Source organism: Arachis stenosperma, chromosome 1 (genome assembly GCF_014773155.1).
Source record: "Arachis stenosperma cultivar V10309 chromosome 1, arast.V10309.gnm1.PFL2, whole genome shotgun sequence".
Taxonomy (NCBI): domain Eukaryota; kingdom Viridiplantae; phylum Streptophyta; class Magnoliopsida; order Fabales; family Fabaceae; genus Arachis; species Arachis stenosperma.
In genome coordinates this window covers 2,912,665-2,935,828 of record NC_080377.1, presented here as the reverse complement: position 1 = coordinate 2,935,828, position 23,164 = coordinate 2,912,665, and the positions used below count along the sequence as shown (strand labels likewise).

The 23,164-nt window shown below is 32.8% G+C and overlaps 4 protein-coding genes across 4 annotated transcripts; all 4 read left to right on the top strand.

Moving 5' to 3' along the window:
* The first annotated feature begins 506 nt into the window (after positions 1-506).
* LOC130939891 (syntaxin-52-like) lies at positions 507-4,443 on the top strand. Its single transcript, XM_057867959.1, has 6 exons — positions 507-810; positions 2,226-2,438; positions 2,734-2,936; positions 3,032-3,132; positions 3,229-3,273; positions 4,060-4,443. Exons 2-6 carry the CDS (start codon positions 2,230-2,232, stop codon positions 4,189-4,191), a joined length of 690 nt encoding a protein of 229 aa, XP_057723942.1. The 5' UTR covers positions 507-810; positions 2,226-2,229; the 3' UTR covers positions 4,192-4,443.
* A 1,262-nt stretch (positions 4,444-5,705) lies between these two features.
* LOC130980821 (transcription initiation factor TFIID subunit 6-like) lies at positions 5,706-11,116 on the top strand. The gene is made up of 12 exons (XM_057904481.1): positions 5,706-6,031; positions 6,211-6,297; positions 6,733-6,834; positions 6,933-7,041; positions 7,354-7,451; positions 7,533-7,670; positions 7,787-7,882; positions 8,167-8,291; positions 8,817-8,949; positions 9,140-9,265; positions 9,377-9,488; positions 10,526-11,116. The coding sequence occupies exons 1-12, from the start codon at positions 5,906-5,908 to the stop codon at positions 10,900-10,902; spliced, it is 1,629 nt and encodes a 542-aa protein (XP_057760464.1). The 5' UTR covers positions 5,706-5,905; the 3' UTR covers positions 10,903-11,116.
* A 593-nt stretch (positions 11,117-11,709) lies between these two features.
* Positions 11,710-14,823, top strand: LOC130939213 (cell division protein FtsZ homolog 1, chloroplastic-like). Its single transcript, XM_057867337.1, has 6 exons — positions 11,710-12,131; positions 12,588-12,687; positions 12,803-13,032; positions 13,591-13,758; positions 13,955-14,188; positions 14,302-14,823. Exons 1-6 carry the CDS (start codon positions 11,871-11,873, stop codon positions 14,569-14,571), a joined length of 1,263 nt encoding a protein of 420 aa, XP_057723320.1. The 5' UTR covers positions 11,710-11,870; the 3' UTR covers positions 14,572-14,823.
* Positions 14,824-16,288: 1,465 nt separating this feature from the next.
* LOC130946244 (putative BPI/LBP family protein At1g04970) lies at positions 16,289-22,597 on the top strand. The gene is made up of 6 exons (XM_057874916.1): positions 16,289-16,942; positions 17,988-18,127; positions 18,593-18,944; positions 19,958-20,206; positions 20,967-21,092; positions 22,041-22,597. Exons 1-6 carry the CDS (start codon positions 16,535-16,537, stop codon positions 22,242-22,244), a joined length of 1,479 nt encoding a protein of 492 aa, XP_057730899.1. The 5' UTR covers positions 16,289-16,534; the 3' UTR covers positions 22,245-22,597.
* The last annotated feature ends 567 nt before the right edge of the window (positions 22,598-23,164 follow it).

The following is a 23,164-nucleotide window of genomic DNA, read 5'->3' as shown; positions in this document are numbered from 1 at the left end:
CTTCTCAATTTTAATAAAAGAATGTCATGTGACATATTTGGTTATTAAATTAGTAGTAATATGTAATATATAATATATAATATAGCTATATTTTAATTTTAATTTAATACAATTAAAAAATGTCATATTATATATTTTGATTGTCAAATTTATAATTAGTCATTAATAATTAATAATTAATAATAAAAGAGATAATGTGGTCAAAGTAATGAGGTGAGATAGAGAAAGAGAGAGGAACAATAAAAAAATGATATATGGTATCATTTGGTCATAAAATTAATAAAGAGGAGGTAAAATTAATAAGAAAGAGGAGGAGATAATTTTTTAGTTTAAAAAAAATTGATTTTAATTATAATAAAAAAATGATATATGACATATTTTAGTTGTAAAATTAGTGATATATAATAAATTTATTATCTATTTGAAAGTGAAAATCAATTAATTTTTTGTTATTATTTAGTTCCACCTAAGCAAGCACGCACCCGGGGGTAATGGAGTAAAACTGTAAAAGACAAACACATACACAATACAACAATCAGCGTAACGCAAGTGGGGTGGACACCAAAAACGACGCTGTGCAGAACGACCTTTTCGGCTTTCTTAACATCGCGACGTAGACGACGACTCTGTCCGACGAAACGGTTACGCTTTAGTGCTCCTTCCTGGTGCCGCTCTTGTACGCTACTTTCCTTTGTACATCGCCGTCTTCCCGAAAAACGACGTCGTATCCATCACCCTCCATCGGAAGAAAACCCGATCCCTTCCTCTTAATTCCGAAACCCTACTTATAATTCGTCCCAAATTTAGTAGGTATAAGCGAGTTCCCTTTACGATCCTTTCATAGTTTTGTCAAATTCGATTTTCTCTTCAATTTTTCTGAATTGTAATTTGAGCGCTGCTGGATGACCTTTAATTCGCCGGAATTTTTCGTGTTTTCGTGTCTGATTTTGATGTGTGTTTTGAAATTTCTTTAGGAATCATGTATTTTATTGAAATTTTGATGTTTAAGTTTGTTATGTTTATTTGTATCCAATGACGGGTGAATTTTGTGATTTTCTTATCCCTGTTCTGTGATCATGAGATGAGCTTAAAGGATTGTCTGTGCTGTTTGTTATTACTTGATTTTTTTTAAAAGAACATAAAATAAAATGCTTGGAAATTCCGAGGTTCACAGCAACCGTGGTTTGGATTTGAAATTGAGGGAACTGTTGCTGAGGGAATTAGTCACCATTTCTGTGGAGAATTGAAAGTTTGATCGGGGTAAGAATTATGTGGGTGATGGTACTGGGTTGCCGGAGTGCTGCTAAATGTGACGGTTGACTAATTGTTTGTAGAGATATAATGGTGGAAAATGAGGGAACATGTGATGGGATTAGCTAATGGGTGCACTTGTCACAAGATGAAAGGTTTTAATTTTTACTGGTTTCAATGTTTGTTTTATCAATTGTTCAAATGTTTTGGCAAGTAGGACGCCCAGCCATATGGGAAGAAAACCTTGGTTGCTATTCTGTTTGTTTGTGACATGTTTTTGGCCACTCTTTTTCCTTTGTTTTTTCTTCATTCCGTCCAAAGTGTGGCTCTTTGGACTTTTGAGGGCTAAGATTCAGGATGAATTATTAAGGATTTTGCTATTTTCCAGCAATTGTTTCTTCCAATGTATCTTTATCCGCCAACATTGTTTATTGTTTTGTTCCCTCTATGTGCGTGCCTGCACTGGTGTTTATCAGGTATGCAAAAGTATAAGATACCCGTTTGTAGTGTAATGTTTCTTTCTCTCTATCTTAGTAAGTTTCTTTAGCTGGGGAAAAACCATGTATATCTTCTCAGTCAATGTTGTTGGCACATGAATTATGATCTCCAAAATATTAGTTGGCCGTATATATTTCTAGTGAGTGGAAAGCCCTTTTACATTTGGTGTGATGTATGCAAAGGGAACATTTCATATATATGTTTGAGTGCTGAGTGCTTGCCCTGAGGCAGCTGAGTAGGTAGGAAGCTAAGAGTGTTAAATTAAAAAAAGTGGGGGTAACTATAACTTGACATATTTTGATATGTATGAAGGTATTGGTTTTACGAGGTTCTCTTAACAGTTAAACTTTAATATTTGTTAGCGGTGAGGGCTGAAAAGGTTAATTATCTTATTAGAATAAATGAATTTTTGCTGATGATTTATTCAATAAAAATCGTCTGGCAGTGACTTTTTATTCCATTTCACTTATTTTCAGACCAATGGCATCGTCATCAGACTCATGGATGAAGGAATATAATGAAGCAGTGAAACTCGCCGATGATATCAATGGCATGATTTCTGAGCGGAGTTCATTATCCACATCTGGACCAGAAGCTCAGCGTCATGCATCTGCTATAAGAAGGAAGATTACTATCTTAGGGACCAGACTTGATAGCTTGCAATCTCTTTTATCTAAAGTCCCTGGAAAGTGAGTGTCCGGCTGTTGTTTATGCTAATTAAGGAAGATCTTGCTATTACAGCAAAGAAACTAGGACCTGAAATACTGTACTGCAATTGTCCAGTACATTTTTAAGGGTTGTCCTGATCTTAAATATTTATTTCTTAAGATTTGTTTAGTTGCATTGTAAAAGTTATGTGATAATAGCATAAGGAACTATGTATTATCAATCATTCATTGTCTTCTTTTCATCTGTCAAGTGTCAAGTTATATGATGAAGTTGCTTTATTGATATCTGATGCTTTCACTTTTCAATGATGCATAGATCTGAGAAGGAGATGAATCGCCGCAGGGAAACACTTACAAATTTAAGGTCAAAAGTTAACCAAATGGCTTCAACACTGAACATGTCAAACTTTGCAAATAGGGATAGTTTATTTGGTCCTGAAATAAAACCAGATGCAATGAGCAGAACTGTTGGCCTGGATAACAGTGGACTCGTTGGACTTCAAAGGCAAATTATGAAAGGTTACTTAACTTGAATTGTTTGAAATTGAAATATAATATCTGTAATCTGTAATTTGGAATTTAGATCTTGATTTGGGGGAGTGGTGTTCAAGCAGAGCAAGATGAAGGCCTTGAAAAATTGGAGGAGACTGTTGTAAGTACAAAGCACATTGCATTAGCAGTGAATGAAGAGCTGAGTTTACACACTAGACTAATTGTATGCTACTTTCCTATGTTAAATTTCTTTTTTCTTGTTTCTACAGACCATTTTCTCCTCTCCTTTCTAAGATTGAATATTCTCTTTCTGTGCTAGGATGACTTGGACGAACATGTAGATGTTACAGATTCTCGTCTAAGGGTAACACTCCTTTAACTTTATTGGAACCATATCTCCCGTTTGGGCATATAAAAATTGAATGTTCTCAAAGTTTACAATATGCTCAGTCAGTTAAGGTCTTGCAATAGTAATATCCGCTTTGTGCTCAGGTCAATATTTTCATGTTTATAAATTCCTTAATTTTGGTGGCATAAATCTGTGAGTTAAGTTTGTTGATAGGACCCTTGTTGGATACTTCCATTGGACGTATGAAGTTTTTATTTTTATTGTTCTTTTTTTTTTAATATAGTTAGTCTTTATTTCACTAGTGTTTTGGAACAGAGATGCATTTGTTTGGTATGTAATATACTTTACATTATATGCTTTGTCAAATGTGGACCAGTAGGAATTTGTGGTTATGGTAAAAACTTTTTTTTTTCTAGCACTAATCAATTTGTGCAATGTGAAGAAACAAGGATTTGTGGTTATGGTAAAACTTTTTTTTTTCTAGCACTAATCAATTTGTGTATTATTTCACAATGTGAGGGAAAAAAAAAAAAATATATGCTCTTGGCCGGTGTTTCAAAATTTCAAATGCATAAGCAAAACTAGATGAGAATAACTTGTTCTATTATGTGGTTCCCTTGTACTCTTAACATGTTTCCTGCATGCATGCCTACCATTTTTCATTTTCCAATGGCATCTTCTCTTTTACTTTTTAAAGCTCCAAATCCCTCTAAATTCTAATATCTTTTCTTAAAACAGGGAAACATCAATATTTCACCTCTATTTTGTAACTCATCATTTCTGTTTATCTTGTGTTAACAGCGTGTCCAGAAGAACTTGGCAGTTTTAAACAAACGTACCAAGGGTGGTTGCTCCTGCTTGTGCATGCTTTTAGCAGTGGTTGGGATAGTGGTTTTGGTGGTTGTGATATGGTTGTTGGTCAAATATTTGTAGACACAAAAATACCCTACTTATAAAGCTTTTCCTTTCTTCTTGTGTGTACTGAAACAACATAATCAAGTTTCTTTGATTCTTGGTGTCTTGAAATGGCATTGTATCTCAATTTTCGTTTTCTAAGTGGTTGATGTCTGGGTTTTCTCACTTGTAAAAATATGAGTTTCCTATGTGACAGATTGCTCGTGTGCAAAGAGAATATTAGTGCCACGTATTGCCTATCAATCAAAATCTAATGCTTCATCAGTTCCAGCTTCTTTGTACTTCTGAATCCGAATTTCATACTCGTTTTTTGGTTATATAAATACTTAATTTTTTAATGAATATATTAATGTATTGATAGTATAAAATATTTTATATATTTGATTAATTATATTTGATTTTTTTTAAATGATCATCTATGCTATTAATATAAAAGGTCACTATCTTTGTTGATATGACATTATGTATTTATATTAAAATTAATTTTATATATACTTAGTAAATTCATATCCATAAATATATAACTATGATGTGTATGCTTATAAATCTTAATCAAATTATTATAAATTTAAGCACTATTTATAAAATAAACAAATTATAATGCTCGCGCAATATGCAAGTAATTAATATTAAATGTTATTAAAAGCACTAATTTTTAATAGATTTAGCTAAAATTTGAAATATAATTTATTTCAATCTTTTATCTTGTGAGGAAAAATATTATATGATAAAATATTATATTTTATAATATTATTTAAAAAAATAAAAAGATTTATACTCTAAAATAAGTTTTTAGAGCATATGGTAAGATTATGGGTTATGTATTGTTTTGGAATTTATGATTGTGAGTGAAAAATTGAAAATTGAAATCATGCTTAAAATTTTTATTTTTAAAATCATCACTAAAGATGATCAATTTAAAAAGATTATTTATTCTATAAAAGATTACCAATTAAAAATTTTTTATAGAAAAATAGAAAGATTAAATTTTCAATATATTTATTATAAAATTTTTAAATTTTTTATTAATAACTCTAAAATAAATTGATTATTTATTGATATATATATTTTTTATTATTTATCTCGTTTACAGTATTAAAAAGATAATAGTACACATATCGAATTGTCACTCCTAAATAGTACAATTTAGATCAATTTAAATATTAAAATTGATATAATTTATTATTATTTAGATAATATTAATTTGATTTTTATTTAATCCAATTTTATTTAAAGGATTGAGATTAATATTATATTGATTTGAATCTATTTTTTAATTTAATCCGATTCAAGTTATTGCGATTTAGATTGAATTAGTTTATATTTTGTCTAAACGTTAAAGTTTTAGAAGTTTTGTAATTTAAAATATTTAAATTATTATAAATAATAAAAAGAAAAAAATTAATTTTTTTAAAAAAATATATCAGTAAATAATCAATTTAATATATTTATTTTAAAAAATCTATCTTTATGAACACATCTTTATTTATATTTAAAAAAAAAAAAAGCAAAATTACCTCTCCAAAGTCCAAACCTTGCAAAACTTGAAGAACGTGCTACTTGCGGGGATATTGGAAACAAAACCTTACAGGACCGAACCCAATTTGAGTTACTACTTCGTATGCTTATCGATATCAAATTCCACACCTTCTTCTACTCTCAAATTGTGCTTTTTTGTTCATAACTACAACCGTTCTCTACTCGCATTGAAATCTGAGAGAGAGAGAGAGAGATGAGCACGGTCCCAAAAGAAACGATCGAAGTGATAGCACAGAGCATTGGCATCACGAATCTGTCCCCTGATGTTGCCTTCGCTCTCGCCCCCGATCTCGAGTATCGAATTCGCGAAATCATGCAGGTCCCTCTCATAAACCTCCCCCCTTTCTCTTTGTTTTCTTTCATTATTATTGCAAAAATGTGCTTCCTGTTTTGTTCAAAATTGCGCAATTTCATTACTCCGTTTCAAATTGAACCTTTTTCTTCACTTTTCTTTTTTCCTCCTCTATCGTATGCACTTGTTGATTTTGGATTGTACAGGAGTCCATAAAATGCATGCGTCACTCAAAGAGAACTATTCTTACAGCAGATGATGTTGATAGTGCACTTGCATTGAGGAATTTAGAGGTAACCTTGCTTTACTCTTTTTGTGATTAATTTTCATTTCAAATTTTGTAATATTTATATCTTTTTATGCTTGTTTTGATTTGGTGAGATTACTCTTCAATACAATCATACATTTTTTCACACAGTAAACTTTTCGTTTGGTACTCAAGTTGGAGCATGTTAAGCTTTGATAGTGCGCCTATTAAGAGATGCTTTTTTGAAATGACCATGTCTCTTAGTATAGGCATGTGTTGGTATGGCAGGTTCATATTTTGATATTGCTTTAAAACGGTTAGGGTGGCAAAACACTTCTGCTTGACTTGCTTTTTGTTAAGGTTAAAATTGACATAATTGGTGCCAAATCGCTTCTTCACCCAGCTTGTTCAAAAAACTTTTCATTTGATTTTGTTTTCATTTTGCTTATTATGCCTGTTGTTCTTTATATTTATGTATCAGCCAATATATGGTTTCACCTCTAATGACCCTCTGCGGTTCAAAAGAGCTGCTGGACACAAGGATTTGTTCTACATTGATGACAAAGATGTGGAATTTAAAGATGTAAGATATTACTAGGTATATAAATGCTGCTATTGTAAAAGTAGTATTTGAATTGCTTCCTAATATGATGTTCTTACATTTTCCCCTTATTTGAATAGCTGATTGAAGCACCGTTACCAAAAGCTCCGCTTGATACATCAATTACCAGTCATTGGCTGGCTATTGAAGGTGTACAACCTGCAATTCCTGAGAATGCTCCAGTTGAAGGTATTTTTCTAGTAATTAAACTGAAGTCACATCTTTTGTATAATAGGTTACTATTTGCCTCATAATGATCTGCTACTTAGTGAGCCTACCTGCTGGATTAATGATCTGCTACTCTGAATTTTGTTCTCATCAACAGCACTTTTTATTTTGTTAGGTTTAAATGGTTTGTCATAGATGTGATTTATGATAGGAAATATGATGTATGATCCATATAGATTGCTTCACCTAGAGGGAATGGATTTGCTGTATGTTGTATTGAAAGGCTTGATTTTCGCAGCATTGACATTTTTGCTTGTACTATGTTACTTGCAGCTCCCACAGAAATAAGAAAATCGTCCGAGTATAAGGAAGATGGGATTCCAGTTGACATTAAATTACCTGTTAAACACGTAATAACAAAGGAGCTTCAGGTATACACTATTTTATGGTATGTTTGATTGCTTTTCCCCCTTATTGGTAAACTTCAACAATTTTGTTTTTTTCTTCTGCAGCTTTACTTTGACAAAATAACTGAGCTAGTTCTAAATAAGCCTGCTTCTATTCCCTTTAGAAGGGCACTAATTAGCTTGGCAACAGACATGGGACTCCATCCTTTGGTTCCTTATTTCTCACGCTTTGTAGCTGATGAGGTACTTACAAGTTTATATCAGTGACATTCATTTTTGGTTAACCTTTGAATGATATAGTCATATCTTACAAAAGAGACTTAAACACTCTTTAATATTTTTTCCCAATATCATAACAGGTGGCACAAAACTTGCATAATTTAACACTTTTATTTGCTTTGATGCGTCTTGTCCGGAGCATTCTACAAAATCCTCACATACATATAGAGCTTTATGTAAGTATGCTGTTATTGAAAATGTCTTCACATCTGTATTTTATCAACTTCTGAAGATTGCTTCCATGCTAATATGACAAACTCTTATGGTATCGTGAACTGGTTCAGCTTTCCTTATTTTAATGAATTAATAGAGTAATAACAAACACCATTTTGGATGCTTAACTGAAGCAAAGACTTAAGGGAAGTTATACTTTCCTGAACCTTGAGCTATAACTGCAGTTATATGTCATCTTAGTTATTGTTTCTTCCTAATTCTGTTCTTTTTCATTTAATTCTGCTAGTTACATCAATTGATGCCACCTATCATTACCTGTGTTGTTGCAAAAAGGATTGGAAACAGACTATCTGATAATCACTGGGAGCTTAGGAACTTCAGTGCTAATCTTGTTGCTTCAATATGCAAAAGGTTACCTTCTTTCTATTAAACGATGTCGATCTAGATCACCACTATATTAGAGCTCCTTTAAATGCTATTTCTTGTTTAGATCTGAATAGTTCTGGTTTTGAATGCTATTTCTTGTTGTTGTTGAGCTGTTAGTTATATAATTAGATTCAAATGGAACACTATATCTAGATGACTCCAAGTTAACTGCCTCTATTGAATAGTCAATGACCAGAAGAACTGTAGGTGATAGGTCCTTGACATGCTTTGCAACTTGTTAATTTAAGATTGTGCCTTGGAAGAAACATGAATTCTTTTCTTACACCCTTTCATCATTGCACTGGTTAGGGTGGCCCTGTGCACAAGGTTACTACCTAAGTACCTATGCACAACATAACCATTGCATGTGGAGAGGTTGTCTAGTGGTTGGCCATGGGTTATGTAAATAGTGAAGTTGTGATGATTGTAACCAAGAAAATTTTGATCCTGTATATTACGTATCATTTTCTATTTTGTAATATCACTTCCCTAATCTGTGAAATTTTACAGATTTGGGAATGTTTATCATAATCTTCAGCCACGAGTGACGAAGACTTTTCTTCATGCATTTTTGGACCCAACTAAAGCTCTACCTCAACACTATGGTGCAATTAAAGGAATAGCAGCTCTTGGATCAAGACTGGTATCTTCTTAGCTCTGCTTTTTATACGAACATGATACCTTTTTACCATCCATGTTGTTGTGCACAACAACAGCAAAATATTACTTCTCTATCTATGGGGTCAAATGGATGAACTTCATTTTATTTTTTTTTATTTAGAACTAGTTATACTTGTGCCAACCGATGCATAATTCTTCTTCACTTTGAATAGGTTCGCTTGTTTATAATTCCAAACCTTGAGCCATATTTGCTTCTCCTCGAGCCGGAAATGCAACCAGACAAACAGAGAAATGAAACAAAGAGGCAGGAAGCATGGCAAGTATATGGGGCCTTGTTGGTGAGTTGCAATGTTTTAATATATATAGATACCTCGTTTTTGGTATGCATTAATATATTTGTTTCCCAGAAACATCTCTTTAGCTAATTACCTTGGCCATAAACCTTTCAGTGTGCTGTTGGACAATGTATGCATGAAAGCGCCAAAATTTTCAGCAATTTGCTCTCTCCTCCAACACGTGCTTCTTCTAGACCCAATGGAAAAGCGATGATTTCTATGTCAAGTATGACTTCACTTTGCTTCAATGAGATTTATACTGGTGTTTCAAAATAATGCATCAATGAGATTTATACTGGTGTTTCAAAATAATGCATGTCCTTTCTTAAATGGATGAATTTGATAAATTACTTTGTGTGCATACCTTTCAATACATCTTGTATGCTTTGGTTTCCTCTCATTTTAACTTTTCAATTTTTAATTCTTGAAAGAAATGCAAACTAAAGAGGGGTAATTGCAGGGCTGATAGTGGAAAATATTTTCTTCTTGAAAGAAGATAACGAACAAATGTATTGTAGGTAAAAAGAAAATGCGACAGGTCTTACTAGAAATCAGCTAGTTAATACCCCATGGTTCGAAATAGATTATGTGAAATAAGTATGAAGTATGAACTAATAAAAATAGTATGAACAAATATGTTTTCATTATGTAGGTTAGTAATATACATTTTTGATAGAAGTACCAAACACACGAAGCTTGTGTGAAAATACACAAATCTCATCCATGAAATTTAATCCTCTGTTTTATCCACATTCCAAACACACCAACAAACAAGAAAACCTTGTCTCAGAAGGTGGGTTTGGCTACATACATACCCAATACAATTAGTGTTAATTTTCACGGGTTTAGAGCAACAATAAGAAGTCAAAATTATCTATAATGTAAGACTATTTTTGGAAAATCGTAGTACACAACCTTAGATTGAGATCCTTAATATTGTAAGATGTGTTATTCTACTGTTGGACTTTCACTGATAGCTCATGCATTCAATTAAGTGATATCTGAGTCTTGTTGCATGTCTTGAATCTTCATGTGTTGAATTCCCTTATGTCCAAACTTTTCATTGCCAAAATAGGAGATACAAGTTAATTGCAGTTTGCATTAGAAGCATGAGTTTCCAACTTTGTGCTCTTGTATGACTAGAAAGGTCTCCATGAAAAAAAGTTGACTTTTTGGCACCCATGTTTTCTTCAACTACATATTTTCAGTGTAACCATTACTGTGATAGTTATGCTCTATATTTTGACCTTTCGATTAATGAAGGCAAACGTAAAGCCAGCACAGAAAACCTAATGCAGCAGCAGCAACCTCCATTGAAGAAACTTGCCACGGATGGCCCCGGGGGTGTGGTACCAATGAACTCCATGTCTGTTGACATGCAAATGCAAGGGTCAGCAGGTGCATTTTCGACCATGATGGGAGTTCCAAATGTTGGCGTGTCATCGATGGCTCGGCAGATATCTAATGACAACACAATGGGGAGAGAGGTTGGCGGTCAACAATCGAAGGTATCTTCCATTCTCGCTCAAGCCTGGAAGGATGACATCGATGCAGGACAATTACTGTCATCAGTGTATGAATTATTTGGTGAAAGTTTGTTATCCTTTATTCCAAAAGCTGAAGCAGGTGTATTTTTGTAACACAAATTGGAGTACTGGTTTTTGTTTTGTATCATTGTATGTGAAAAAAGTTTATTTAACTTGGTGAGGTGTCGTATGTTATTTAGTGCTGAAGAAATTATCATAGGCTAGAATAGAAACCTGTATTTAATTTTGCTAATACTGAAATTCATGGAAAAATTATGTAAGCTTCTCAGAGTTTTTCTTAATGACTTATTTATCATAGATTCTATTATATTCTAACCACATTGCTTTGTATGTTCTGAAATGGTAATATGTTTTCTTTCTGGTTTCTGAGGTGCAATCAATAATGTTATAAGTCAATGAGTTATAACTCAAATCACATAGTTTCTCCATATTTACCTAAAAAGTTTTGGGTTCGAATTTTCTTATTTTTGGTAAAAAAAAAAATCAATAATGTTATAACTTATAAGTGCAAAACATGTACAGTTAATCGTCGATTATGGGTAATGGGCAATTTTTTTCGCAAAAGATGCGATCTCTTATTAATTTCACTAGATAAAACCAACGTTTAAGAGTATCTCCTATTCAGATATTTTGTCAATGTTTATCATAATTAAATTATGTATTTATGTGATAACATTATTTTGCCATACCTAATTTAATTAAATGTTGTAAAAATAAAAAATAAATAATAAAACTTAATTATTTTCATTTTGTTCTCAATTTTCTTTTGAAAAAAAATGTAGAAACTCAGGTGCAGTCACTAAAGTAAAATAAGGAAAAAATAAAATTATAAAATCTTTTTTTAAACAGAGTTTTGGAATTAAGGTAATTTCAGTTGGCTTCTACTTCTTTGCCTGATAACAAAGATGAAAATCATAATTTTCAACTTCTCCTAAAACCCTAAACCCCCCAACTCTTTTTCCATTTCCATATCCATATCCATATCCGAAGAACCCGAAAAGTCGAAAACCCCATAAACCTCAAATTAGGGGGAAAAAAAGGAAGAAAGAAAAAGAATAGCCATGATTCCAATTTCAAACCCCACTGATATGCTTTCATCTTCTTCCTATTCCATCGTCAATCCCATATATCACAATGCATTGCCTTACTCTTCTTCCTTCACTCAGAGAACTTGCGTTTCTCTGAACCCCAAACGCCTGCGACGTCGTTTCGCGACCGCCACCTGCTCCTACGCATCTATTGACAACGCCAGGATCAAGGTTGTTGGTGTTGGTGGTGGTGGCAACAATGCCGTTAATCGCATGATCGGTTGCGGATTACACGTGAGTTTTTTAAATTTTTTTTTCTTACCAATAGTTTTACTTTTATTGCAATTGTTTGTTGATATTGTTATTGTTATCAAATCCTTAAATTCAGAATGGTGTATATGTGAATGGTTCTTCTTTTTCCTCTTAGGTTTCTGACATGTGGAATTTTAGTGGCTTGCTTTGGGTGCAATTCCGAAGCTTTCTCTTGTGCAATTAGTAAATTGTTTACAAAGTTCTGTTTTATATCCATTTCCATAAGCAAATTTTGTTATTTCTGTTAATGTGGCATTGTAGTTATTTATTTTTAAATTGTTTAAATGAAATATTCATGGATGTTTTATTTGGTTACAAATTTTGGATACATATCCAAATGATGTTAAAGATGGTATGATTATTCAATGAGCTATAATTGGTGTTTTGCTGCTATTAATTGAGTGCCAATGTTAAATTCTGTTAATTTTTTTCTATCAGGGTGTAGACTTTTATGCTATAAATACGGATGCACAGGCTCTATTGCAATCTGCAGCTGAGAACCCTATTAAAATCGGTGAAGTTCTTACACGCGGATTAGGTCAGGCACTTTCCTTCCACACCTATTAGATTCTTCTGTGCTCAATTGTAACTGGCATATTATGTATTCTTCGGAGAATTTGAAGTCTGATTTGAATTGCTTGATAGAGATGCAGGTACTGGTGGGAATCCACTTTTGGGTGAACAAGCTGCTGAGGAATCGAAAGAAGCCATTGCTAATGCTCTTAAAGGCTCAGATTTAGTTTTTGTAACTGCTGGCATGGGTGGGGGAACAGGTTCTGGTGCTGCCCCGGTTGTGGCCCGGATATCAAAAGAGGCTGGTTACTTGACTGTAGGTGTTGTTACCTATCCCTTCAGCTTTGAAGGACGAAAAAGATCCTTGCAGGCAGGTGCCATTTCTTTCCTTAGTTCAAAATATGGCTACTGGGCTTATATTGCGGAGAAGCTATTATGCGTCCAAATAATTGTACATTGTTAAAATTTTATTTGGTCATAAATAGTTGTCCATTTAGAAAATGCAGGCAACTTAAATTTTCTACAAGTTTATTATATGAAGGAGAGTAAGTTTCAAGATTGGATAATTAAGGATACCATTCTACAGTCAATTTTATCTAAAATCATGATATTTCTAATAATTTCCTTAATCCATGTCATTATAAGTGGACAATTGGGATTGCTGGGAGTTATATTTAGTACCAATATCTTAAATATGTCCGTAAACCTTTGAAGTTCCCCTCTCTTTCTCCTTTTTCCCCCATTTTTATTTTGATTTGCAATAGTAGACAACAATTCATGAGTTATAGTCATATTTGTTGTGGATGAATTGTGGTCAACTAGCCATATATTTGATGAGTTTCTTGTTTTCTAGTTTTTATATATTCCCAGATATTGTGCTTCTCTGAGGACACTTAGATGTGTTAAAATTCTGATGTCATCCTTTCAGGCACTAGAAGCCATTGAAAAGCTGCAGAAAAATGTGGATACACTTATAGTGATTCCAAATGACCGTCTTCTTGACATTGCTGATGAGCATACACCTCTTCAGGATGCTTTCCGTCTTGCAGATGATGTTCTACGTCAAGGAGTGCAGGGAATATCGGACATCATCACAGTGAGTTGTTCATAAACAGTTATTTGTATTTCCTATCTTGTAAATGGAATGTTAAAGTATGAAGTTGGTCATCCGACTAGATTGGTAGATTGCAAAGAGTCTCTCTCCACCTTCTTTCTCCCAATCCATTTGAGCGATTTCTCTCCCTAGCCCTTAGCACTTTTAATATAATGTGTACTGGTATTTCTTTTTATAGATACCTGGGCTTGTAAATGTGGATTTTGCTGATGTAAAAGCTGTGATGAAAGACTCTGGAACTGCAATGCTTGGGGTAGGTGTTTCCTCCAGCAAAAACCGTGCAGAAGAAGCTGCGGAACAGGCCACTTTGGCACCCTTAATCGGATCATCTATTCAATCAGCCACCGGGGTAGTGTATAACATTACTGGTGGAAAAGACATAACCCTGCAGGAAGTGAATAGAGTATCTCAGGTAATTCAGATTTATTTCAGCAAGTTGTTGAATGAGCATTTTTATCATTCTTTTTGTTCTTTTATCCTGTGAAATTGTTGCGCACATGTCTTAACATTTTTTAATATTTATAGGTGGTGACAAGTTTAGCTGATCCGTCTGCCAATATCATATTTGGCGCTGTTGTCGATGATCGCTACAACGGGGAGATTCATGTGACCATCATTGCCACTGGCTTCTCACAGTCCTTTCAAAAGACATTACTAACGGATCCAAGGGCGGCAAAGCTGCTTGACAGAGTACCTGAGGGACAAGAAAGCAAGGCAGCGTCCCCTGCCCTTAAGTCCTCAAACTCACCGTCAAACGTTGCATCTAGAGCATCCCTACGAAAGCTCTTCTTCTAGTTGCTTAGTTATATTAACCCTTCTTTTTATTCAGTATGGTTCGCTGTGTAATGATTTTGAAGCTTAATTGAGTCATGTCTCAGCCCTTGAATATGGAGTGATTATAACCAACACATTTTCTTTTTCCTTTTTTCTTTTTGATTTTTTTTTGTTTTTTGTTTTTTTATTCTTTTGTTCCTGCGGACATAGTTTGCTTGTATAGCGCCATTGTTCACTCAACATTTTTTTTGTCAGAAGAATGCATGTATTTACAAGTTGATAAGGGAGCTTCATATATTCTCCACCAAAACGAAAAAACGAACATGTATATAAACTATAAAGTACCTTTTCCAGGGAGCTAAGACTAGGACCGACCAATCAGAAATAAGAAAGGTTTCATAATCACCTAAAAAAGATATAATAACAACGATATACTAACACGAGCATTTCATAATCCCTCTCCTGTCTCCTCTTTCTCCCGCCTCTACCTTGCTTTTTTCTCTCAATGTCATCGCTTTTCTTTCAAATATTAAATTTTCGTTTACTTGTTTGTTCATTTATTTTATCGATAAAACTAGCTTAAACCAAATCTTCAACTAAATCACTGTGCGTTTCTTCTTCGAACATGCGTATACAATGTCGCTAATTTTTCTATTTGTGTGCTATATTAATAAATTTTTGTATTATGTACAAAAGTTTTTATGATATATTTATCGGTTTGTGATATGTGTAATTTTTTGTGTTGTGTGTAAAAATTTATGTTTGCGCGTCTATTTATTTTTCTTTTTTTTTGTCGAACTTGTACTAACTTGACTAAATTTGGTTATCAAAAATACTTATTCACGTAACATCACCGGTATTTTATTAATCTTCTTCTACTCCATTAATAACACGAACCATCAGGTATTATCTTATCTTAGTTTTCATTTCTAAATCCTCTTTGAAGTAGAAAAAAAAAATACTTTTAATTCAAGTCTCACCAAATATTAGCACATCAAGTTGACTATTTAATTTAATACTTACTTGTATCTTTAACTTTTGCCATGTTTATATTTATGGTTATCAATAAATCCAAAATTTGAGTTAGAATAAGATAGAATTTGAAATTTTTTATAATTGGATCCCATTATATTAATTAGAATCAATTTTAACTCATTAGAATTATTATTGTTATATTTGTAATATTAAATTCTCAAAAAAATTATTTTCCTTGTCTACTCAAACTTGTAGAATTGAAATCACTCTCTTAAATCTTAGTCAGCAAATGTAGTTAAGTTTTAGTTATTTTTATACAAAATTTCATCAGACATAATTTTTTTTACTTTTCCTTTTCTTCTCTTCTTTATGTAAAAATGATATCAAATTCACTTTTTATTAATTCACTTATCCCTATTCTTCCATATAATAATGCTCGAGATAAAATAGTGGACAAACCAAAATAATCATTCGAATAATCTCCATATAGACAAAAATATCTTTAAATTTTGTTATGGATAAAAATAATTTTAAATTATTTAAAAATATAATAAAAATATTTAATTATGATATAGACTTGTCTTAATAACGAAATGTTATAGAGTATTTTTATTATGTTTTTATATAATTTAAGAATAATTTTGCCAATAACAAAATTCAAGGGAAGGATACTAACGGAAATGAGTGGAATATGAATCTTAAGATAAACGATGCGTTTTCAATGTGAGGAATATACTTTTGAACCACACAAGTTGCGTATTTCAATTTGGTCAATGATGAAAAACGTTGCCTCCTACTTCTTCATCATTTTCCCTCTTTATGTTCATTCCTTTCACAAACTCACCGCCAATAACAGATATAACCAATTTTTCACCACACGGGGGTCTCAAATTTTTCATCTTTAACTGCATAAACATCACAAAATCCATTCTTTTACGCACTTTGTAGTAAGCAGCTGCTTCTGTTTCGAAGTTCAATGTGTTAAAAGACACTCTCAGGAGAAAAATTCATGGCACCCTTTATTCTTTTGGTGCTTGTATCCCTTCTATTAGTTCCAACAAGTTCTTATGTTCAACAAACTAAAGAGGGTTTCATCTCTGGAGTTATATCTGACAAGGGTCTTGATTTTGCAAAGGATATACTAATAGAACAAGGTATTGCCTCCATTGTTCAGCTTCAGCTGCCAGAGATTGAGAAATCTGTTGAAGTCCCTTTCATTGGAAATGCTAAAGTGATTCTTTCTGAGATCACGATCAAGGATATTCAAGTAAATTCATCTTCTGTTGTGAGTGGAGAGAGTGGAATCTTTCTAGTTGTTTCTGGTGCCACTGCGGATTTGGCTATGAAGTGGAGGTATTCATGTAGCAGTTGGTTAATCCCAATTGGGATTTCGGATAGTGGGAATGCAACTGTGAAGGTATAATGCTAGAAATGTTACATATGTTTATAGTTTATTGTTTGTACTTTGTACCATGCTTTTATGTTCTTTTCTATTGTTGCAATTGGGTAGTTTAGGCTCTGTTTAGTAACTGTCTTGAGATAAAAATATCAAAACATTGAAGGATGTAAACCTGTTTAAAGGAGAGTTGTTTTGAGACAAATATCAAAGACAGAATGAGACAGAAACTGTGTTTTGAGACAGGGTAGTTTTTGTATTCATGTCTCTAGTTTTAGTCCCAAACACATATTTGTGTCTCTTTGATTCTGTATTTGTATCTTGTCTTAGTTACCAACTAGTACCTCAAAAACTAGGGACAAGGACACAGACACATCTTTTTAGTTGTCGCTATCGTCATTGCCTATATTCTTTTTTGGATCAAGCTCGTCTAAAGTGAGGAAGTTGGTAAAGTGAGAAAATAAAATGTCTAATTACTCTTCAGTTAAGATAGTGGGCTCATGATAGAAGTTACAAATTCAATCGTAATTAACCTTTCACTTTATTACTTTACCAATCTCATCAGTTTAAAGGATCTTTTTCCTTCTTTTTCATTAGAAGACACTTGCCAAACACAACTTCTGTGAATTGTGGTTCACTCGGTTTTGTTATACTTGGTTTCAAAAGGTTTGTCCTTGAAACAAATAACAACTGTGTACCTTAAGTTGATTATTTTGATTAAAACTTGGTTAGAATTGGTTGTGTTGGGGTATCTATAAAGAAGGTTAGAATGGAATTGTTTTTTTAGTCTTAGAATGGGATTTTACACCATAGCTGTCTAGTTCATGGGACTTGTTACAAATTATTTTGATGTATGTGCACTGCATAAATAAAATTCCTGAATTCATTTCCAGCAGCTAAGTTGAATTCTATAGCTTAAGGATGATCTATCACTATAATTGCTTCCTAGTCTAGGTGAACAATAACATTAGTGTATTTTTGTTATTTTGTGTCAATATTTGACAGTGAAAAACCTGTGAGAATTTTAGCTCAGTCACACTAAGTTGTGTTGTGCTATATTTGGAAGGTTAAAGGTATGCAAGTGGGGCTTACAGTAGATTTAAGGAATGAAGAAGGAACTCTTAAGTTGATTCTCTTAGATTATGGATGTTATGTTGGAGATTTGTCTATAAAGTTGGAAGGTGGAGCATCTTGGCTGTACCAAGTGTAAGCAATCTTCTTAAGCAATTCTCTTGATAAATGGATACTATTCAAATGTTCTTTCTTAGAGCATTAATTTTGCTTCTTGGAACATAGAATTACTTGTTCAATTTGGTGTTTGCATTGGTTTTTGGAGACATAAAGATATCTAAAGTGAATGATCCCTATCTTTCTGTTAACATAATTTTCTTTTCATGATACTTATGAACCTAGCTTTTGTTAGGGAGAAATTCTTGCATGATCGTAGCACATTTTATCCGTGTTTCAAGATTATTCACAACAATACATTTTAATGTATAATGTAAATTTTATATATATAAAGAAAATCAAGAATGAATGGTTATGAATGTTCCTGGAACACACATTAAATGTGCTCCAACCTCTAGGCGCATGCAAGAATTTCTTCACATTATGCGCGCATATACATTTAGGAAGATTTATGTCATTAACCTCTTTATGTGTTTGTTTCAGCTTAGTGGATGCTTTTGAAGGGAACATAGCATCTGCAGTTGAAGATGGCATTTCAGATAAAGTAAGTGAAGGCATAGGGAAGCTTGACACTTTATTGCAGTCTCTTCCAAAGCAAATCTCTGTGGACAACTTTGCAGAGCTAAATGTTTCTTTCGTTGGCAATCCTGTCCTGAGTAGTACTTCAATTGCAATTGCAATTAACGGCTTATTCACAGAGAGAAATGTCGTTTTAGTACCTCAACGTTACCGAAAAAGATTACAGGTTTCTTCTGCATGTGGTGGTTTACCAAAGATGATAAAGGTTTCAATCCATGAAAATGTGTTCAGATCTGCTTCTCTAGTTTACTTCAGGGTAAGTTGTTTAAATCTTGACTTTTTTATTTATAGGCTTTAGTCCAATCACACTTCTTTTCTTTTTTATTTATTTTTCAATTTGGTTTCTTTGTATGTATGATTTATGTTATCTTATTATTAATATAACCTAAGATTGGTCAATATAAATAAACCAGTTTCTGTTAAAGCCATGACAAATCAGACATTGGAGACTGCAGAAGATAGAGATTGTGTGTCTGATTTTATATGAATCCCAAAAATATATATAAATTTAGTTGGTGAAATAAAGGGTTCTCTTTCCATGTTTGCATTAGAAACCTTTGGTTAGGTGCTCTGATAATTTTTAATTATCACTGGATTTGGAACAGCAGGATTATTATCTGAGCTGAAAAGAACTTAGATTGCTCACAAGATCCTTCAATTAACTTTGACATTTGGCACTTGCAAGCATTTTTGTTGGCCGAGAAAATTCAATGTTGATGGTTGTTTTGAATTTCTTGATGCATTCATAAATCTATAAATCTGGATGCAAACAGTATTCCAATTCACTAATTCATAAACGTGCGAAAAAAAATCAAAACGACCACTAATATGGTGGAGTTAGCTATATAATTTCTTTTAGATTGTATTATAGAGCAGAGAAATTCTTAGATGCTCTTAGAGCAAGAGAAAGATTATACTCTATACCATTCATGATTTAACACTGTTTTTGTGAATCACTGATGTCTTCTATTTTTTTACATTTTAAATGTAATTGCTTGTATAAAATAACAACCATGCTACATGTACATAAAAAACTAGTCATCTGTATAAAATATATATTGAAATACAAAATAGTTAAATATACACTGAAAACTAAATGTATTTGTACACAAATATATGGTGGTTGATTTTTGGTGTCTAAATAGCATTTTTCACAAACTAAATGATACAAAATAAAAGCTTTTTCTCTTTCTCTATAATATGAAATGTGTTTTGATTCTTTATATTGTTTTGTAGGCTGATAATTGCCCTTCTTTTTTTTGGTTTCAGGAAGGTAGTATGCAAATGATTATTGATGAACTACCTAATCAGGCCATTTTGAACACTGCTGAATGGAGATTCATAGTTCCTCAACTATACAAAAAGTATCCGAACGACGACATGCAGCTTAATATATCTGCATCTTCTCCACCAGTGATACTAGTGGATTACCAAGATATTCGTGCATCTGTTTTAGTAGACATAACGATTGATGTTCTTGAAGCTGGTGAAGTCATACCTGTTGCCTGCATCTCAGTGGTAAGTTTGATGGAAAAAGTGCACTAGTATTCTTGAAGCATTCTTTTCAACTTTCTGATTAAGCTATCTGAAATTCAGGCTTTTCACAATTTCATCTTAATATTGTCATTGCAATAGCCACATTTTGTTCTTATCGACGTATGATCCAAAATCCCTGTAATTTTGCTTAATTTTCAAGTGGTTTTGAAGTTTGCAATGAATTCCTTATATCAAAATTTTCACTCTTATTCTTATAGTTTGAACATTTCTAATTTAGTTATTATAGTGCACAAACATATTTGAACTAGGTTTCTCTAGTTAAAAAATTTGTGATAAAAACCCTATACTAAACGATAAATCGCCTTTTCTTGTGTTGAATTTTGTGCATAAAGCAGCTATACATGTATTTGCTCACAAAATTTTCAAAACGAAGGGATCTATGGAATAGGACTTAATTAGAAATGTTGAAACTGTAGGAACTTGAATTAACCTTTTTTGTACAAAATATAGGGAATTTAATTTTTAAACTTCTTTTAATCTGTGAAGTTAATTTGGTGCTCCAAAATCTCTAAGTGACTGTTTATAGTGATTCATAAACTTCAAAGGTATAAGGACCTAATTGAAATTTCAGTGAAACATGAGGATTTCTAGATTATTATCTAAACCTATTTTGAAGTTAGATATATCTTGCTCTTTGCATGCTTGGATCCTATTGATCAGATATGACTGGTGGCCATGATCATTATTCTAACACATGCAATTATTCTTGGTTATGACGCAGGATATTAGTGCTTCGTGTTCTGTGGACATTATACGAAACAAAATCAATGGTAGGCTCAAATTGGAAGAGTTTTCTGCATACCTGAAATGGAGCAAAATAGGAAAATTGCACATAAGTCTGATTCAGGTAAATGAAAATAGATGTAATCATTGGGTAAGATTTCAGCTATTTATTATTTAGAAGTTGAACCAAATACTTTGATTTTTAGTTAGTTTTTCTGTTTTAGTTATTTACATTGTTCTACAACAGAGTAATGTTATTTGAACATTTAAAAACGGGTGTTTATTGGACAATAAATAGGATCTAACAATGAAAAATAAGAGTTTAAACATTGAAGTAGGAGCTACTCCAAAATCCAACGTTAGTAAAACGTGGTTGTCTGTGTACATTCTTGATTTATGGTAACATAAACTGTGTAGATAATGAAACCAAATGCATTTGATTACTGAAAATTTATTATAGAGTAATATCTCAAATTAGTCCTTAAGAAATTTTTAGTCAGATACTTTAGTCTTCAACAAATTTTAATTACCAAATCAATCTCCAAACTTTTATTTTGTTAGACAAACCAGTCCCCGTATCAGATTGTTCGTCTATATAAAAGAATTGATATGAAAACTTTTATTTTGTTTATGGCTTTATGCTCTTATCATTTCATTTTATTGTTCTTTTGATTTGTTATTTTATAGAGTAAACTGCTGATTTAACCCCCAAAAGTTTATGACATTGACAGTTTAGCTCTCAAGAAAAAGAATTCCACTTTTGGCTTCCAAATATGAATATTTTACAAAATTCACCTTCTACTGCTTAGATTTTGGGATATTTGTCAATTATTGTTCATCTTTGAGAGACCACAAATTTCTTTCTTTTATGGACTAAATTGTCAACGTCATAATCTTTCGGGAACTAATGTGAACATAGTTTAGTGCATATTAACATAATCTCATATGTTTTAGAAAGATGACTCTAATTTCTATTCTCAACAATATGATTTTTAAATCACAATCTTTGCATGTATCTACGCATTCGTGAATCTTTTTCTTTTAACACTTCATCTTTTGTCAATGTTTGCAGTCATTAATATCAACGGCTCTGAAAACCGTTGTCATACCGTACCTTAACTTGGAACTGAAGAAAGGATTAGCACTGCCAACCATTGATGGTTTTGCCTTTCAGAATGCAAATATCTTGTACCTTCCTCCATGGATTGCAGTGTGTACTGATGTTTCTTACTTAGAAGACTACTATCTCACTCAGCATTCAGCTCATGTATCATAAAATTACAGCATAAGAAGAAATTTGTATGAGGCTATGAAGGTTGTAGCATGTAACCACAGCTCGGAACCAATTCTATCAGGACGTGAATTCAAATCGCGCCCACACGGTTGGTGGACTGATCAGAGCCATACCCACATAAAATTCATAGATCAAAACACAAATGGTTTCTCTGTTTTGTTCTTGTGGAAAGGGTATGAACTATTTTTCTAAATGAATGTAAATAATAGAACATATGCATAAGTCTGATGCATTTGTAAGCCCTGTATATAAGCATTAGAGCATTGGTATACACTTCTTATGTTGTCTTTTGTACACCATACATTCATTAATTAAAATTATTATTTTTCCGAAGATAGGAGTGAGACTCGAACCCGCTACTTTTAAGTGAGAATGAAGAGACTGCCATTTGAGTTATAACTCGTTGATCATTAATTAAGACTATTTGTTCAGAAAAAAGTCGTCACTTTAATATATAATTATTTGTGTCTGAGTTGAGTCAAATAGTATACGATATTTAAAGAGGTAGTTTATGACATAACATTAAAGTTGAATGTTATCTTACTCTCTCTAAAGTAACATGTAAGTTACCCTCTCTGATGCGCCTCCCAAGCATCATCGTCTCATTGTTTTCTCTTCACAGATCATTCTTCTAGAGAAGGTACTCTAACTCTCTCTAATTGCGTTTACTCCTCCCCAGTCTCTATTGCACTCTTTTTTCGTCGTCGTTATGCTTTCCAAGCATCACCGTCTCATTGTGTGTCTTATTTTCTCTTCCCAAATCATTCTTCCAGAAAAGGTACTACGACTCTCTCTAATTGCGTTTACTCCTCCCCATTTCTTTGTCATGTTGTTGTACCTCCTAAGTATCACTGTCTTATTGGGTGTTCCATTTTCTTCTTCTGTCAGGTTGTCACCGTCTT

What these genes read in the sequence shown, in the direction of transcription:
- LOC130939891 (XM_057867959.1), top strand. Translation starts at nt 2,230, where the DNA reads ATGGCATCGTCATCAGACTCATGGATGAAGGAATATAATGAAGCAGTG. An exon ending in GTTTACACACTAGACTAATT is followed by an intron (nt 3,133 to 3,228) that starts GTATGCTACTTT and finishes TTTCTGTGCTAG; the next exon opens with GATGACTTGGACGAACATGT. An exon ending in TTACAGATTCTCGTCTAAGG is followed by an intron (nt 3,274 to 4,059) that starts GTAACACTCCTT and finishes TTGTGTTAACAG; the next exon opens with CGTGTCCAGAAGAACTTGGC.
- LOC130980821 (XM_057904481.1), top strand. Translation starts at nt 5,906, where the DNA reads ATGAGCACGGTCCCAAAAGAAACGATCGAAGTGATAGCACAGAGCATT. An exon ending in AAGATGTGGAATTTAAAGAT is followed by an intron (nt 6,835 to 6,932) that starts GTAAGATATTAC and finishes TTATTTGAATAG; the next exon opens with CTGATTGAAGCACCGTTACC. An exon ending in AGCGATGATTTCTATGTCAA is followed by an intron (nt 9,489 to 10,525) that starts GTATGACTTCAC and finishes CGATTAATGAAG; the next exon opens with GCAAACGTAAAGCCAGCACA.
- LOC130939213 (XM_057867337.1), top strand. Translation starts at nt 11,871, where the DNA reads ATGATTCCAATTTCAAACCCCACTGATATGCTTTCATCTTCTTCCTAT. An exon ending in AGTTCTTACACGCGGATTAG is followed by an intron (nt 12,688 to 12,802) that starts GTCAGGCACTTT and finishes ATAGAGATGCAG; the next exon opens with GTACTGGTGGGAATCCACTT. An exon ending in GAATATCGGACATCATCACA is followed by an intron (nt 13,759 to 13,954) that starts GTGAGTTGTTCA and finishes TTCTTTTTATAG; the next exon opens with ATACCTGGGCTTGTAAATGT.
- LOC130946244 (XM_057874916.1), top strand. Translation starts at nt 16,535, where the DNA reads ATGGCACCCTTTATTCTTTTGGTGCTTGTATCCCTTCTATTAGTTCCA. An exon ending in GTGGGAATGCAACTGTGAAG is followed by an intron (nt 16,943 to 17,987) that starts GTATAATGCTAG and finishes TATATTTGGAAG; the next exon opens with GTTAAAGGTATGCAAGTGGG. An exon ending in GCATCTTGGCTGTACCAAGT is followed by an intron (nt 18,128 to 18,592) that starts GTAAGCAATCTT and finishes TGTTTGTTTCAG; the next exon opens with CTTAGTGGATGCTTTTGAAG.